General features: G+C 36.4%; 1 protein-coding gene across 5 annotated transcripts in view; it reads right to left on the reverse strand.

The window, feature by feature from the left end:
• Positions 1 to 14,310, reverse strand: part of HERC4 (HECT and RLD domain containing E3 ubiquitin protein ligase 4) — a 122,631-nt gene extending 108,321 nt beyond the window's left edge. For 2 of the 5 annotated variants that reach the window (XM_047701692.1, XM_047701690.1), the window contains exons 1-2: positions 13,921 to 14,308; positions 11,773 to 12,078 (exon numbers count right to left, since the gene is read on the reverse strand). In XM_047701692.1, coding sequence (XP_047557648.1) covers positions 11,773 to 11,998 — 226 coding nt within the window. In that variant the 5' untranslated portion in view covers positions 11,999 to 12,078; positions 13,921 to 14,308. Of the gene's footprint in view, positions 1 to 6,975; positions 7,109 to 11,772; positions 12,079 to 13,920 lie in introns of those variants that run through there. The other 3 variants (XR_007122619.1, XM_047701691.1, XM_047701693.1) reach the window with 3 other exon arrangements.
• Between the last annotated feature and the right edge of the window lie 5,003 nt (positions 14,311 to 19,313).

Consider the following 19,313-nt stretch of genomic DNA (forward strand, 5'->3'; position numbering starts at 1 on the left):
TTAAAGATGTTATTTATTTGAGAGAAAAATCGAGAGAGATAGCATGAGAAAGTGGAGGGTCAGAGGGAGAAGCAGACTCCCCACAGAGTGGGGAGCCCCATGTGGGACTGGATCCTGGGATTCCAGGATCATGACCAGAGCTAAAGACAGTCATTAACCAACTGCGCCACCAGACATAATGGCAGTTTTCTTTTAAGAAACATTGAGAACACTCACCACATGCCAGGCACTATTCTTTTCACTGTGTTACCTTACTTAACCATTACAACCATTCTAAGAATGTGGCATGATTATCCTAACAGAAATAAATGCTTAAGCACAGACAGGCTAAACAATGTGCCCAAGAAAACACAGCTAAGAAGTCAGCCTGGATCTAAGCACTCTAATTCCAGAGCCTATTTAAAAATAATGATAGTGTATTTACATTATTAAAATTTAAAAAAGGTATGCAGTGAAAATCTAGGTCTACCAATCATCATCCTTTTTCAACCTAGTTCTCATCCCTTATCTTACCTCTATACTAAGGTAACCACTATTATTAGATATATGTATTCCTCCAAGGTGTTTTAAATGTATGTGTAGGCAAATAAAAATATTTTTTTCATATTTTATTTAATACATAGTTTTCTATAAAATGTTATATACCTCACTCTTTTTATATATCTTTATATATATATCTTATATATATATCTTAGAGATCTTCACATATTAGTACACGAAAAACTCCTTTATTCTTTTCTCAATTACATAGCATTACATCACACTGACTGAAGAAATGACAATTTATTTCACCAGTTCCCAACAGACCATCACAAGGTTGTTTCTATTGTTTTGCAATTATAAACAATGTTGTAGTTTAATATGTCAATGAGCCATCCTGCACAAGTACAAATGGAGCCATCAGAGCAAGAGCTATATTCTTGTGCTTCTTGAAGAAAGGGCATGTGCATTTCAATCCTAACATATGTTTGCAAAACACCCTCCTAGTGTTTACCAATTTGCACTAACAATCTATGAATACTTCTTCACTGACAGCCTCACCACAGAGGATATTGCAGTCCCCTCCCCTTATTCCCAGGGGATATATCCTGAGGCCCAGTGGGTTCCATTTTAAAACCATAGACAGTAATCAATACTGTATATACTGTTTTCTCTATACATACATAATATTTAATTTATAAATTAGGCACAGTAAGAGACTAACAATAATAAAATAGAATTATAACATACTGTCATAAAAGTTATGGGGTCTCATCCTCTCTCAAAACATCTTATTGTAATGTACTCACCCTTCTGTGAGGATGTAGGATGATAAAATGCCTACCAATGAGATGAAGTGAGGTGAATGATGTAGGCACTGTAACATAACATTAGATGACTGCTGACCTCCTGACAATATCAGGAGCGCCATCTGCTCCTGGACCTGCAGATGACCATTAGTAATAAAACCTTAGACACTAAAACCCTGGTTTGGGGCTGAAGGAGCTATTCTATTATCAAAGTTAAAGATTTTTGCTAACCTGTTAGGTTAAAAAAAAAAAATGGTACCTCAGTGTAGTCTTCTCTTAATATGAATGAAGCTGAGGAGTGCTCATTTAAGAGTCATTTATATTTCCCTTTTTGTGAACTGCCTGTTCATATCCTGTGACCGTGTTGCTACTGAACTATTTTCTTTTCTTTTTTTCTTCAAAGATTTATTTGACAGAGAAAGAGATCACAAGTAGGCAGAGCAGCAGGCAGAGAGAGAGGGGGAAGCAGACTCCGTGCTGAGCAGAGAGCCCAACATAGGGCTCAATTCCAGGACCCTGAGACCATGACCTGAGCCAAAGGCAGCGGCTTAACCCACTGAGCCACCCAGACACCCCTAGACTATTTTCTTTTCATCTTGTCAATCTCTAAGAGTGCTTTCTATACAAGAAATTAGCATTTTGATTGAGTCAAATATTTTCCCATTTGTCTTTTAACTTTATAGTGATTTCTACCTAACCAACTTTTTTCATATAATTTGCTTTGATATGCCTCTTCACAACTGTCAGGCTTTCCTGACTCCAAGTTAATAAACAAATTTGTCCATGTTTTCTTTGAGCAGATTTATCATTAGTCTTTACATTTAAGTATTTGATTCATCTGGAATTTATCCAAATATATACATGGTGTGAGGGAATAATCCAAATTTTCTTTGTTCCCTAGATGATGCTCTTTTTTTCCAAGATCATTTATTAACAGCCCCACTGAATTTTTCTCCACTGATGTGATTTAGGTCTATGTCTGGGCTTTATATTGTTTAATACATCTATTTGTGAGGCAGTTGTAACTATTAAGACTAAAATATTTTACATATTGGGGCACTTGGGTGCCTGTCTTTTTGTCAGTTAAGTGCCTGTCTTTTTTGGCTCAAGTCATGATCCTAGAGTCCCAGGATAAAGCCCTGCATTGGGCTCTCTGCTCAGTGGGGAGTCTGGTTCTCCCTCTGCCCTTTACCATACTCACTTGCTCTCTCTTACTTTGTCTCTCTCAAATAAATAAATAAAATCTTTAAAAAATGAAATAAAGTATGTTACATATTTCTGCTCTTATTTTTCATAGTTTTCCTGGTTATTTTTCTATAAGAACTGAGAATCCATTCATCTAGGGCCTTCAAAAAAAAAAAAAACCACTTTGGTATTTTTATTAGGATCACCTTAATATGACAAATTAATTTTAGAGAAAATGTCGACAGATTTACTTAGATTAGCATTCCTACTTAACAAACATGGTTCCCATTTGTCTAACATTTCTGTGTCCCTCAAATGCTTTCAAGTCTTCTTCATACAGGTCTTGCATACTTCTTAGGTTACTCCAGGGTCATTTTATCTTTCTCTTGCTATTATAAATGGTGTCTTTTCTTTCAGTGGTAACATCTAGTTGGTTCTTGTTTTCATTACATTTAAATTTTGATTTGGGGCAAATTTTTAGCCTCTTCAAGTTTTATTTCCCTCACTAGCAAGATTGAGCTAATATGTACTTTGCAGAGTGGTTTTATGATTCTGGGATAATGTCTGAAGGATTTAGCTCAGTGCCTGGCACATAATGGTGGTTGCCATTATTATTTTTAAATATCAGCATTCCAGTATCTAAATAATATATTCCAAAAATATTTGTTAAATTTCTCTCTAGTTAATGAGGTTTGTTATCTTTCCTCTCCCTTTACACTGTCACACCAACTTCTAATGTGTTCCCTCCTTTCCTCTATATTTCCAATTGCAGAGGCTTACTCAACTCCCCAACTCAGTGTAGAAATAGACCTATATTCACTAAACTATGTTGGTGTTGGTAACACCAACCTGTCAGGCTTTTACCTAATTGCTCTCCAGAAGATAAGTTCAGGTCTATTATGTCTGTTCTGTTAGAATGCCTAGCTATGAAATCTATAGGTAAGCAATACCTAGATCAAAAATCAAAGTATACATGCGCTAATTAATTAATACATACTTGGGACCAACTGTGGGAAGCAATCTAAGCTCTACTTTCATCATGCCATACTTAAAAAAAAAATCACAAGCTTCTTCAAAACAGGTAAAGCAGCTAAATTTTCATGCTATTATTTTCAGATGCTCCTAATTCTGCTCCTCTTATAGCCTTATGCTGTTCCTTCCCCATTCCCTTATCCCTTTCACAGAAGCAACAGCATATCTGAGGACACATTTTCTAGCAGCTCTTGCCTACATGCCAGTGCATATACAATATATATTAACAATTATTTCAGCTCTCCTTGGAATCAAAAATAACTTGTAGTGATTGCATCCTGTGGTTTAAAAAAAAAAAAACTTGTTTCCAGTAAAACCTGGAAGGAATCAAGTCACGCATAATTAGCGAGTCTGTGTCAGTTAAGCAAAAATAAGCAAATGAACCTCTCAATAAAATTCAAATGAGTGAGCTATCAGATGGTACCTGGCAAATAAATATTTCAATTTTACAAAGGTGTTACATCACCAGGTGCTTTAAATAGTCCCCACAAAACACAAAATTAAGTACTGTTGACAGATTGTTAATTACTCAAGTAAATAGGCTGGAATCAGGGAGAAATTTAGAGTTGAAATGCTAGCCTACTTTGTACTGAAGAGAAGAAAAAAAAAACTGGAAATAAAACATCTCATGCCTTCAGCGCTGATCTTTCTCCCAACTTACAGTACTGAATTTGTTGATCACTGAATATTGTTACCAAGTTCCAAACAAAATTCACCTCATCGTATTTTTTCTCTAACATTCCTTCTCTCCTTGGAATCCACATTTCTATTAATTACTGATTCAACCTTGGATCACACCTGGCTCCCCCTTTACCTTACTGTTATCAAAGTAAGTGGGGACCAAGCCTGTCAGTTCTTTCTGCCTCCCTAAACTCATCTTGATATAACTGCTCCTTTGTATTAAAGGGCCATCAGTAACAGCCCGATTTCTTTACCCCTAAATTCTCTCCCCTCCTTTATAAAACCTGTTAATTCTCATTAGAAACTATCAGTGGATATCCACCAAATTAAACTCAAGCTCTCTAATTTGATTAATTCAATAATCTGAGCTCAATTTTACGTTTCTAACCTTCTTGCTCACATTCTCAGACATTTTAGTTAACTGGACTACTCATCCTTTAATAGGCCTCCAATTTGCCAATTGCCATTTGAGCTGCTTTACCTATAAAGTACTGCTCTTCATTCTTTCCTCCTTGAAATACTACATATCCTTCTAGTTACTATACTATCTTCTCTATAGGCAATCCACTCCATTCCAAATGGTTACAATATTCCTCTGTACACAGTAATCTGTTTATGCATCTTATAACACTTAGCACATTTTATATGCATTTCTATTTCTTTCTGCACTTGTTTCATCTTCCTTTCTGGTTCTTTAAATGATATTCATCACATTATACTCAAAAGCCTGCCAAATGAATACATTTTTAAAATTTTCATTTACAACTATCTTCTTAGCTTTATCAACTTTGCAGGGTGAGGCACAACTATGCTTAATTTTGTTTAAATAAATTCAGTTATTGTTTCTTCTAGATTTGCTAAAATTAAAGATATTCTTTTTCCTAAAGAAATTAAAAGAGAAGCAAATAAAGACTGAACTGAAATAAACACATGGTGTCATAATTTATAACAAAAATCTGGAAATAAATTCCAAAAAACAGGAGAATGCAAATTTTGGAACGTTAAAATGAAGTGCTAAACTATCATTAACAATATCCCTAAACAATATTTTAAAACATGGGGAAATACTTATTTAATTATTACTGAAACAAAAAATTGAGATATAAAAATATACTCTCAGTCTGTGATCACAAACATGTAGGAGTACAGAAAAAGTGTTAAATGACAATAGTATTTCTCTGTATATGATGGTATTATGGTTGATTTTTTCTTGCCTGTATTTTTCAAATTCTCTACCAAGAACATGAAATACTTTTATAATTAGAAAAAACTATGAACTACTAAAAATGTGTTATTTCAGAATAGCAGGACACCTAGCAAAAGAAAAAAAATTGAAACTAAATTCAGATATTAATAAAAAAATAATTAGGATAGTTTAAATAATGTCATAACATTAAAGGACTCTAGAGCATTTTCTGTAAGGCCAACAAAAGCTCAACTAAACTTCTGCCATCCTGGAACTGAAGAAAAAAGCATAATTCCATGCAAATATTATAGTTTGAAGACTGAGTCACCAATATTCAAGAAACTTCCCTTATTAATAGTAATTCCAAAAACACATTTACACACAGCACAGGTTTTTCTTGCATGTAAAGTAACTATCACAATTCATTAAGATAATAATAGATCTTTATAACTACTGTCTTCTTAATTTCATCAGCATGAAAAAGATCCAAAGAAGCTGAATGAGGATAAATCATGGGCCCTTTAATATGGTTTCTTCATTAATGCTTCCCACTTTTCTACTCACTAACACAATACTAGCACAAAAAGCCCTTGCAACAATACATGAATACATGTCCTCTATTAGGTTTTCTTTAATATGTATGTACCTGTACCTGATAAATACCCAAGTACCTGATATGCTTTCTAGAAGCCTAGGAAAACTAAGTATCTATGAAGTGAGACTTACTTCTTCAAAGCAATTTTAAAAGTACATGGGGTCTGTAAGAAATGAGCTTTAATAGTACTACACATTTGTATGACATATTGGGAACACAGAACCCTAAGAACACTTACTAAGGAGATGATGGAAACCAGACCACCTAAGCTTTCACCCGCAACAGGATTCCCGGTAACTCCCCAAACTGGGAAATTGAAATCTACCATACTCCTATTCTTTCAAGGAAAGTGGTTCACTAGGAATCAGATCCAAACAAAACAAAACAAAACCCAATATACCAAACACAAACCAAAAAATCATTGGTTCTAAATCTCCTAAAGAAGCCTGTATTTGTCAAACTGCTCAGGTTAGACATCTACTTCTTTCATTGTCTTCTTTGTGGATTAAAGGTTTTATAAAGCATTAATCAAACCAATGCATCCTACAAAGAGCTACATGGCACTTAATACAACTAATCCAAGTTCCAATGCTGACACCAAATCAATTGCATCTGGTAGTTACTATGGATCTTGGATAGCAGCACAGCAAAGCATTAGACAACAAAGGGAAGTAGAATATGATATATAACAGAAGAAAGAGAAAGGACTGGGTGTTACCATAGTCGTTTAAGTATTCCTCATACCACACAAGGTTACAATGAAGTACACCAAAGTGGTAACACAAGCAAGCATCTTGGTAAAATAATGATTTATTTCAACAGGCCATCACATAAAATGGCAAAGAAACAAATTAGTATTTGATCTGCCTCAAACAGAAGATATTACTGTAAATAATTCTAAACATATGAACAATTTAGTGAATAAGGTAGGAGACTGGTAGACTTATATTTTCAGATTCAATTTATAGATGTTCACCAGTCACCTGCTGTTTTGACAAGTTACTTACCAACTTGTGCTGCCATTTCTCCGTAAATTTATCCCCTAAGATGAGGATAATTCTTGCAAATTGTGTCACAAGCATTTTGAAAGGAACCATGAGTTATTGTGTAATGCTCTTGAAATTCCTCAGATGTAGGGTCCTACACAAAGTAAAGTATTATTATACATCTCTCTAACAGTAGTCATCTGTTTGCATTATGATTTTTTTTCCCTACCCTTGACACTGTGATTCTTGGGCACTAACCTTCCTCAAAGTAAAGTGTCCAAAGCAAGTCTCCACTCCTGACCCAAGTAATTACTTTTTTCAAGTCTTCATATCATCCACATCTTTCTCATCCTTAGAAAGTATTATGAAAATTAGGGAGTTATAAAACATAATAAGCTTCTCTGGTATTATATGCTTTGGTTCAGTAAGAAAACCTGTGGGATAATTTGGTAATTTTAATCTACGTGAACAATTTTATTTCACGTATTTATACATTTATTTTCCTATATTATTTTTAAATTTCAACTTTTTTAAGTTCATTTATAGATTTATGTTTTATGAACAGAGAAAGCAAATCAGAAAATGATGTAGCAAAAAGGCAAGCAAGTAATTACTGCTATGTGACCAAAATGCTTTCATTGGACTGACCCAACAGTAGAAATCACCACTTTGGGATACAGGGAAAAAAAAAAACCAATGCTCATGATTTTTACAACTTCTGTAGAAGAGTTGAGCATAAGCTACAACTAATTTTATTATACATTAAAAACGTTTTCTGCTGCTGACTTTGCTAATCAAGTTAGTCTTCAGTTCAGGAATGAAATACATATATTTGAATTTTTAGATTATGTTGGCATATTACATCTTGAAAATAGGACTCTCAACCTTCTTATACAGTTCCTAAAATGATTTCCTTCTGAATTTATACATCAAAAGGGAAGAGATAATAAAATACATCCTCCTTGTATAACATAGTTATAAAAGAGTAAAATTTTAAGAGTTTTTTTTAACCCTTGGAAGTACATTAAAATACTGACGGAAACTAGTTTACTCCTACGTGAATAAATATTTTATTTTCTACTAAATATGGCATGGGAAAACCTTCATGGGATAAAGGTAAAACCACAGGATACACAGTGCTCCCTTAACATTTGCTAGCCTACTATTGTTAGTGTTTTAAATCTTACTTTACTTCAGTTTTCCTCATATATAAAATGGGGACTATAACACCTGCCCTAGCTACCGCACAGAACTTGTGAGGATTAAATGAGATAATCTAACTGAAAGAACTCTGTAAACCACAAAAGACCATTAAAACAATCATTTTTAAGAGGACTATATCACATTATTTTACAAATTTATGGTCATAAAATATTTAGTAGTATTTCTAACATGAAATAAGTGGAAATAGATGTGCAAAACATTAGGACCATGGTTACAGAGTAATATCTATGATTGAATATACAGTGAATAAATGATCTTGTTAAAAAAAAAAAAAGTACACCACCTACACCACCTATACATTATCTTAAAATGTTCAGAAGTGAATTTGGAAGGAAATACAAAAATAAAACTATTTAGATGGACTGGTCTAGCGTATTAAAGATCAAATATATTTACCTTTAGCTACAAATTAAGAAAACTTAGAGCCACTAGCTAAAAAAGTTTTGAAAAACTCTTATGAAGGAAAAATACATACATGGAAGTGAAACAGATGTTCACTCCTCTAGAAATAATCAGAAAGAGCTGGAAGTGATATCAAGGGGCATACATATACAAGAGAACGGAGATGAACATGGACACAATCTGTACTCTTGGTGTATAATAAAGGGTATCGGTGAATCTTTCCCATGTGGTTCCTAAAATTTTCAGAATGGAAACCTCTCCCAATAGGCCATAGGCTGAATCTATTTACTACACGGTAAGCCTGAGTCCTCCTGTACATTATGATAACTCTGAAGAATAGCTTATCCTTAATGAATGAAGCCACCTGTTTCTCTTCCACTCTTCATTATAGAATATTTAGTATGCTTATAAAGCCATTATCTACAAGGAATTAATTCCTAGCTCCCTCCTTTCTGTATGCTGTCAGTTTAAAGCCTGATAAAATGAATTATGTTTATTACATAGTCTTAGAAATTCAATTCATTCATTCATTCATTCATTCAATTAACTGGAAACTTTAAAACCAATTAAATAAGAACTCCTTAATTCAGTCCTCAAACTCACAAATTTAAAAAAAAAAAAGTTGAGGAAGGAATACATTTAAATCATTAAAGAATTCTTCCCAAGGGAAATAATTTTAGTTAAAAACATTAAAAGTTTCCACTCAAAAACTTTAAATCAAAACTGAGTTTAGGGGTGCCTGGGTGGCTCACTGGGATAAGCCGCTGCCTTTGGCTCAGCATGATCCCAGGGTCCTGGGATTGAGCCCCACATCGGGCTCTCTGCTCAGCGGGGAGCCTGCTTCCCTCTCTCTCTCTGCCTGCCTCTCTGCCTGCTTGTGATCTCTGTCTGTCAAATAAATAAATAAAATCTTTTAAAAAAAAAAAAAAAAACTGAGTTTAAAAGAAAAGTCCCTATCAGAGCAACTACCTCCTTTCAAACTTTTACTTTCTCCTACCTCTCGGATAAACTTCAATGTGTCATTGAATGTGGACTTCCAGTAAAAACCTTTTCTCAAGATCAGGCTCTTCTCCTTTAAAACTAAACTATTTCAGCTCCAGATTTATTTTCTGGCTATTTATGTGATGAAGGGTTGAGTTAAAATTAAGACCTCATTTTCTCCCAGAAATCTTTAACCTACCCCACAATGACACTTCCCATCATTTAAATTTCCCAGTTTCAAGGGACGTATCATGTCATGTCAACCTTCAATCCTCTCTAGGTATTTTCATTTATGTATGCCTCAACTCCCAACCCAGGCTCCAAATTTTTCAAAGACAAAGTTGATGCCTTTTTCATTTTTCTAGTCTGTAAGTTTACCCTGAACAATAAGGCAATCCTGAAGAAGTATTGTAAATTAGGTAAACCCACCCTTCCACCTTTATATTACCAAATAATGCTTCCAAGATGAATCAATACAATGATATAAATGTCACAATGCAATCATCACAATGTCAACATGACCACAAAAAACCCTCTCACGGCTAGTTAAGTTTCTCAGAATCTTACCCGCTGAATTAAAAGCTGTTAAACACATATACTATTAATGCACAATTTCTATCCTTGTCCTGGACACAAAACAGATACTTGGTAAAATGTAAAAGATTTAAACTTTAGTAAATTTCAGTAACTATACTGGCAATTTATACACGCTGGCTTTGTACTTTTTACTTGTCCTGTAGCCTCTCAGAAACTACTAAAGCAATACACAGATTTGTTCAATTATTGCTGTGGTGCATGTTAAGTATTTAAAAAAAAAAAAAAAAAGCCCCAAAACCATGACAATTTTAATGTGAGGTAGCATTCCAAGCTAAGCAAAAAAGGTAAAGGATACATCTGCCTCTGAAGCAGTGACAGTAAATACATATCAATAAATTACGATTCGTGTCTACACATGACAACCTCAATCACTGAGATTATGAAATTCTGGTAAGATTCCATAAAATATTCTTAGTGAGGCAGAGTACAAGACAGCTGCCCCTTTACCTTGAGTTCTGCAATAATTAAACCTATTGTATTAAGGATTGCTACCATTCATCCGAAAGACTTAAATTACAAATTTAGGTAGAAGGGAAAAGATTAAGACCCTACCAACAAAGAAAGGATGAAAACTACAGTTTTTACAAGTTAGAAAGGTGAGGTTTGGCATGGTGGTGAGATGATATGAAAGATGAATAACATGCTTTAATATCTTACTATTTTATATCTACATTATTCTCTCAAAAGTAGATTAACAATAGAAACCACTTAAATAATAAAGTGGTAAAGAAAAATAATCCCATAGAAAATATTTAAGTGCCATTATTGTTAGTTAAAAGAAGAAACTATAAATCAGTACAGCTGTGGTCTTATCTGAATTTACCATCTTAAGAATTAACTTTTAGTATTCATAATTGAAAGCAAAATTCACATAACAATATTTCTAAGTGTGATAATATCTTATTTTAAAGTCTACATATAGGAAAAGAGAACATGACATGTGAACAAATCCCTCAAAATTCTCATTACACTAAAAATTATTCTACATTTGGCTTATACCGCTACTACAAAATCAGTACATAATCACAGTCACAAAACTTTTAATAGCTAGTGCTGCTACCTGAAAGTTGGAAATTAGGGGAATAAAAGATATTTCAAACTAAACCAAATAAAATTATGTATTTCATACACCATAGGGAGAACAGAAAAATTAGAATATATTTTAGGCACGCTTCCATCTTATTTACTTTTCTTTCTGATGTATGGAAAACAACACAATAAATTATGCATTTTAAAATCTGCCAAAGTAGCTGATAGTACTTATTACACAGGACCTACATTCTATATGCTCTATACCTATATACTCTGTCCAAGAGAAAAGGTATCCAAGTGGCATGCTGGTTTTCTCTATTGCTTTACATCACCCATAATTATATTCTGAAACCGAAGCTTCATACAATAAGGGTTTATAACAACAGTAGTTTAAAATAATAAAACCACAAGATAATGAAGTATTTAGAAACATGCAAGTGTAAAGGATGTATTTAACTCCTAGTTTGCTTTTAAAGCTTGATAAAAAAAACATACGGGTTTAGGACTAGAGAAATTACTTGACATTTCAAACTTACATGACATAATTATTAGAAAGAGCAGACAAAAAAATTTTCAACTTACCTGGTTTCTTTCTGGATTTTTCATGACCTAGCTGTCCTAGATCATTACATCCACATGTGTACACTGTTCCATCATCCAGAACAAATACAGTATGTCTGAGTCCACATCCCACATCTCGGACCTTTTTATTTACAAAAAAGTCACTTTTTCGGGGCTCTAGCACAATTTCTTCATCAATTCCACCCAAACCTAGCTGTCCAAAAGATGCATTTCCCCAGCACAACATGTTTGTAATTCTCTTGGTCTTCCAGTTTCAATAAAAAAACTTCCTTCTCAAACAGTGGAAAGTTGGAGGTATACCTATGTCTGAGGAGATACAAAAAGGTTAATATGACTTCAAAGGAAACATGATGTATAAGTGTTCTTTCAAGTGCTATGCTACAATAATTACTACACAGTAAACATGAAATCTATTTTATAATACACTACATAACTATCACCCAGTTTCAAAAACCAAGCAGTTGATTTTTAAAAATACACAGAAACATTTACAGAAAATTTCACTCTGTAATTCTTTGTAAAATTTAGAACATAGTAACCAGTTTTGACTTTTTGCTATCTTGTGACTAATCTAATGGAAATAGTAAGTACTTTGATATTAATTTTTGCTTCACTTTAAATCATTTTATTGAGCAAGAAATAAAACTTCCATCCACTAACCCCAAAATCAAGTAGACACATAATGAAAAATTTTGCCAACTACACAAACATAAAACCTTGCAATCTCCTTCAAGTCACAACATAATTAAACCTTTTAATACCTACCTCTGTATCAGCAAACTGAAGTTATTTGTAACAAATAAAACCAATAATGGAAACTTTAAATTTCCCACAATTTAAATGATCTTCCAATTATTCACACTAATAGGCCATAAAGAAAAGTATAGTTCTCTCCAAATCTTAAGACACTCGTCTAATGTATTTTTTATAAAATACATTTTTATTTGTAAAAATTTATTTTTATAAATATTTTTATTTATAAAAAATGTATTTTATATATCAAAACAGTAACACTCCGACCTCACCACTTATTTAATTTTAAAACTAAGTCAATGTACATAATTATATACTCACAAAACAAAATATGGAGTTTCAGTATCAAGATGGTCCCCCAAATTCAACATTTTCTATTACGAATGGCAACCGTGACAGAAAAACAGTTCCCCTGGGCAATCTATATCTATCTATACCTCTATGACAAGTATTTGAAAATGGGAAAAAACTGCAAACAACCCTAGCACTGCCGATTTTTCAAGAACAGGAATGGGGGATGGGACATTGATAGTCTGGTGGCGAAATCTGTAGAACTTTCCAGTACGCTGAATATTTCTTCCCTTGTAAAGACACGTATCAGAGTACCCTTCTTGTAAACCCACACAGACTTTTAAACACAACACGCTACTAAATAACAATTACAGGAAGTCAGCCTTATTCCCGTTGCAGTCATTCACATTCCTTACACAGAACCTGAGAAGTTTCAAAATCCAACTTTCCTACGTTCGAGCTAGCAATTACCAAAGCTGTCCATCCCATGACCTATCCATTCAGAGAAGTTTGATTTTATTCTTTGGGGACATCGGATCTCGATGGTTCCCGAGAGTTCTGCATTGTCTAGCCGTATTTTTTTTTTTTTTTAAAGAATAGAGGACTGAAAAATACCTCTGATTTCAGCGCATGAGGTTTAACCATCGTTTATCATCCTTTTCTTTAAAAAGTCAGAGGTATGAGAAAGGCGTCCTCTCACCAGCAACAGGTAGGGGAATGAGAAGCACTTTATTCCCATCATCCCCTGAACGTGCACTCAGATCAGCCCAGAGGAACCAGGGGAGTGAAATCGTCTGCACACACCCAACCCCGCGGGCCGATCACTCAACTACGGCAGCCGCCCGCTCGCAGCAGCCGAAGAGGCCAGGCGACAAGACTCCCCACTTCGGCGGGCCTCAGTCCCAGGGAGGCCCTTCCCCAAGGAGGTGCGACATTTCAGCCCCCCAGCCAGAGAGCACCGACAAAGTCCTCGTCCCCCGCCCCCCACCCCGAGGAAGCGCTGAGAAAGCACCCAGCGCCAGGCCGGCCTGAACCCGCCCAGTCCGGCCTGCCCCCTCCCTAACGCCGTCACAGGCACCCGAACCCACCGGGGCAACGACTCACCCAGCCCCTCAAGGCAGGAGAAGCCCAGGGCGACGGGGGGCGGCGCCTCCCCAGAGAGCGAGGCAGCGCGGCAGCTGAGGCAGGTCTCCAGCTCCTGGACCCTCCTTCTTCAGCCAGTGGCGGCGAACACCAGGGCTCCTCCTGCGTCGGTGCCGCTGCTCCGCTGTTCCGCAGCTCCCTTCCCCGGCTCCTGTGAAACTTTACCGGGTACCCAGAAAAAAGCAGCAGCCACCGCTGTCCAGTCTAGAGACAGCCGTCAGCGACCCGGATGGAGCGGGCGGGGAAGGACAGGAGGCAAGCGGGGCGGAGAGCGCGAGGGGTGGGGAGAGTTGGGGAAGAGACTGGGGAGGAGAAGGGAGAAGGGGGAAGGTAGCTACGCGGGGAGGGGGAGGGGCAGGCCGGAAGTGAACCACAGAGCACGCGCGCGAGCCCGCCCACTTCCCGGCCCGCGCGCCTGCGCCGGAATCCTCCCAGGGCACCTCGACTCGCGCGCATGCGCAGTGTCGGCTCTGCGTTGCTTTGAGAGGAAAACGCCAAATGCCGAAGTTTGCGAAAGCCAAGTAGAGGTGTTTGGCGTGTCTTGCAACAAAGTTTCGGCGCGCTGATTGGCATTTTAGTGAAGAAGACTCCGTTTTCTGGTTTGGTTGTCTTTCTGCTCATAGGTTTCAGTCTCTGTTATTTCCTTCTGCCTTTTTCCGAGGAGAATTTGAAGTGGCAGATAAACATTACAAATACGAATATAAAGGCGGGTGAAGTCTTTTATTTTACCCTTAGCCTCAACTGGAGCTAATCTGAAGGTGTACGTTCATAGCAATGACTGAACCTACTGGCATGAAGTAATATATCAGCACCACCAGTTAAGGCTCCTGTCGTGATGGCGGCCATCACATTGCGCTCTGCCTGAAAGATAAATTTAGTGTAGGGTATCCTTCATTCAGGGAAAATTAAGCTGTGCATATGACTGGAGTCCCCACTTCATAAAAACGAAGTCTGGCTTTCCTAGATTAATCTTCATAGCAGTCTCTTTAAGAAGAGGAAAACTTGAAACGAGGCACTCTTGAAATTTTGCTAGACTTTGCTAGAACCTGTGACTCCAGAGTGAATATTGAGAACTCAGGAAGAATTCCTCAATAAGCCAAGTTTCTTTATCTCACTGAAAAATCTATCTCAGATTAGGAAATGCCTGTGCTAAAATATGTACGTCTATTATTTTCTAAGGGCTGCCATAACAAAATGTCATTAATTGGATAACTTAAAACAAATTTATTGTCTCACAGTTACGGAGGCCAGAAATTGGAAATCAGTGTGGCAGCAGGATTGGTTCTCTCTTGAGGTCTCAAAAGAGGATCTCCTCCATACGTTTTTAACTTCTGGGGTTTGCTGACAATCCTTGGTATTTCTTGGTTTGTAGATGTATCACTGTAATCTCTGCCTCCATCTCTATATTGTGTTCTTCGTGGTGTGTCTGTGTCCAAATTTGCCTCTTGTAAGGACACCATTTATTGGGTTAAGGCCCACCCTGATCCATTATGACCTGTTTTTTTTTTTTTAAGATTTTATTTTTTTTATTTGACAGAGAGAGAGATCATAAGTAGGCAGAGAGGCAGGCAGAGAGAGAGAGGAGGAAGCAGGCTCCCTGCTGAGCAGAGAGCCCGATGTGGGGCTCGATCCCAGGACCCTGAGATCATGACCTGAGCCAAAGGCAGAGGCTTAACCCACTGAGCCACCCAGGCATCCCCATTATGACCTGTTTTTAACTGAGTTACATCTGCAAAGACCCACTTTCCAAATAAGGTCACATTTTCAGGTACTACAATTTAGAGTTAGGCATATTTCTTTGGGGGATCCAATTCAACTCACAGCAGTGTGTTACAGAAACAAGCATAAAAATGATAAGATACTTAAGCAATGAAAGCACAATTTCAATTTTGGGAGTGGTGGGGATACTAACAAAACAGACTTTAATCTTATTTTGATCGCTTCCTTGCCCTGGACTTTTGTTGTCTTTTAACCTTAAGGACTTGATGTTTCAATGCATCATTAAAGGGGAAGTTATGGGATCTGGGATCTTTAAGATACATACATGATATTGCAACAAATAAATACTAAAATTTGAGTTACTTAACATAATGACAGTATATTTTCTTTTATATTTTAACAGCGCAATTGAGTGTTCACACTAAGTGATGAAACTGATTTCCAGGAACCTTGTGTGATGGAGGCACAGGGAACCTCTTAAAACCCTTGTTAGGGAGGTGCCACATAACACTTTGACACCAATAACATTTGCAAGAACTACACACTAGGTGCAGGGGGACTGGGAAACATACTACCTGTCTGAGTTCCCAGGTACTTCTTTATGGAAGAGAAAGCATGAATTAGTGGACAGCTATCTCTGCCACATGAATGCATTGCTATCTGGAATATTTTTAAGGCTTATTAAAAAGTGGAAAGAACATTTCTAGATGTTGTTTTAACCTTATAAATCTATGAAATTGTGGTGTGAGATCTTAGAAAATAACCTGTGATTATCTTTAAGACAAGTATAGGTGCAGAAGGCTATTAGGATAATGTAAATTTGTTGTATAAAAGCAGCATTAGATGGATGTGTGTGGTCTCTAGTGCTCATTTCTCTGGATTCAGAGCCTGAGGCTATAGACCATCTCAGACTTCTGTCCTTCTATACTCCCAAAGACACCTACAGACATTTATTAATGGTCTGTTTTACAGAAAATTACTTGTCAGTCATAATTTCTATAGATGGGGAATGTTAATAATCCCTATTTCACTGGGTTGTGAGGATTTAATAAGGTAACACGTGGAGTACCTTGTACCTGGCAAGTGTTTAGAAAATATTAGCTTTTATTATTATTAATATTATCCTGAACTACAAAGTATAAAACATTTGGGAAAGCACTTCATCTCACCAATAATTATACAATTTTAAATTAGAAGATATGTAAAATAACTTTTACCTATGGGGTTATTTTCATTAAAAGAAAAAATAGTGCCCACACTGTTGAAAGACCACTAAAATAGGTATTCATCCTGTCCCTACCCCTTGCTACTTTCCATCCAGCCATACTGCTTGTGCTGGATCTCACCTCACCTCCTTCCTTTGTGTCTCTATCTCTTACCCTTCCAGTCTTCCTTGACCACCCTGTCCATAATACTACCTGCCTCTAGAATCTTATCATGCTTTATTTTCTTTCATATCCATTATCACTACCTGATACTTTATTGTATAATACACAAATGGATACTATTATATTGCATGTCATATATTGATAACTTTTAAAATAACTTTTACAACAACTTTTACAATCTATATGTACAGCTGACCTTGAACAGCGCAGGTCCATGGGTCCACTTATATGAATTTTTTATAGTAAAGTACTGTAAATATATTTTCCTTATGACTTTTTACATAGCATTTTCTTTTCACTAGCTTACTTTATTGTAAAAATACAGTATATAAAACATATAACATACAAAATACGTGTTAACTGTTGATGTTACCAGTAAGGCTTCTGGTCAACAGTAGGCTATTAGTAATTAATTTTTGGGGAGTCAAAAGTTATACACGGATTTTCAACTCTGCAGGTGATCAGCCCCCAATCCCTGCATTGTTGAAGGGTCAGGTGTGTTATATAGATAGATACATAAATTTGTCTTCTCTACTACAATGAAAACTCCATAAAGGAAGAAGTTTTGTCTGTTTTACTCAGTGCTCTATCCCATATATCTTGAACAGTTCTTGGCCTGTAGCATGTGCTCAAAAAAATTATTGAAGTAATTTATTAAGAATGCTGGCAGCACTGTAAATTAACACAACCTTTTTATAAACAAATTTGGCTGTCATGTTTTAAGAGCCAATACATTTCAGTCAGCAATAGTTAACAATATTCCTTATGACACATTGTTTTTTATAATTTTTTTAAAGATTTATTTATCTATTTATTTGACAGAGAGAGAGAGATCACAAGTAGGCAGAGAGGCAGGCAGAGAGAGAGAAGGAAGCAGGCTCCCCACGAGCAAAGAACCTGATGTGGGGCTCCATCCCAGGACCCTGAGATCACAACCTGAGCCAAAGGCAGAGGCTTAACCCACTGAGCCACCCAGGTGCCCCCCCTTATGAGACATCGTACTAACCTATTTACCTGTATTATATCACACCTGAACTCTGTCCTAAGAAAATACAAGATGCAGTCAACAAGTCTTTATTTTGAGCACCGACTATGTGCAATGGTCCCAATTATAATAGGAAAAATAGATAAAAACAAAGAGGCAGCAAATAAAATCATGAACAAAGAATTTTATTGTAATATGATTTATAATAGGAAAAATTTAAAACAACCTAAATTCCAAAAATGGAGAAATGGAATGCGTGGCAAGATTAATCTTTTTATTGTTAACTTTGATATAATTTGTCACCAACTGCCACCAAATCATAGGTTCTACCTCAAGGGGACAACTGGAAAAGCCTCCTCTAGTTATTTTCCCCACTCCTGCTTTCCAAGTTTAGAGTCTTCAGTCAAGCAGGTACATGCCCACATTTACTTCAGTCCCTCAGTGAGTCCCTCCATCTGGAGAGTTCTGCTCTTTTCATCCAGCCTTATAGGCCCAATGGTTATCTCATCTCCTTGGTCTTTGACCTAGCATTACAGCTTTAGCCTGAAATGAACATAAGGCAGGCAGATTTTTTTTTTATAAATTTTATTTATGTATTTGACAGAGTGAGAGAGAGAAAGAGAGAACAAGCAGGAGGAGCAGCAGAGGGAGAGGGAGAAGAAGGCTCCCCACTGAACTGGGAACTCAATGTGGGGCTCAATCCCAGGACCCTGGGATCATGACCTGAGCCAAAGACAGATCCTTAATGGACTGAGCCACCCAGGTGTCCCAAGCAGATCTTCTATAAGATTCCTCAATAAATCTTTACTGAACACCCACTCAACGCTGTCTTCCCACTTCTAATAATAACTATGTGTATACATATATCTATATATCTACATAAAAATAACAAGTAGGCACCAAATAAAAGTACTTCATACTGTAATAAATACTAAGGAAATAAAGAAGAGGTGGAAATGGAGAAAAGAGTAAGTCTTTGAAATAGATGGACAGTGAAGGCCTCAATGGAGGACTTGCTATTAAAACTGAAAACAAAGGGAAGGGTCAAGCTGTAGGAAGAGAGGTATGAGAAAACATTCTAAGTGGAGGGAGCAAAGTGAAGCCTTTGAGCCAGGAAAGAACTTGGCATTTTCCAGGAATGGAAAGAAAATTAGTGTAGATGGAGTTCAGGGGCACTAGATATGTTTGGTGGTAGATAGCCAGAGGCTAGAGCAAATAGGTCATATTAAGGGATTTTATTGCAATTACTCTTCAAGGGGTTT

This window comes from Lutra lutra, chromosome 14 (assembly GCF_902655055.1).
Source record: "Lutra lutra chromosome 14, mLutLut1.2, whole genome shotgun sequence".
NCBI lineage: Eukaryota > Metazoa > Chordata > Mammalia > Carnivora > Mustelidae > Lutra > Lutra lutra.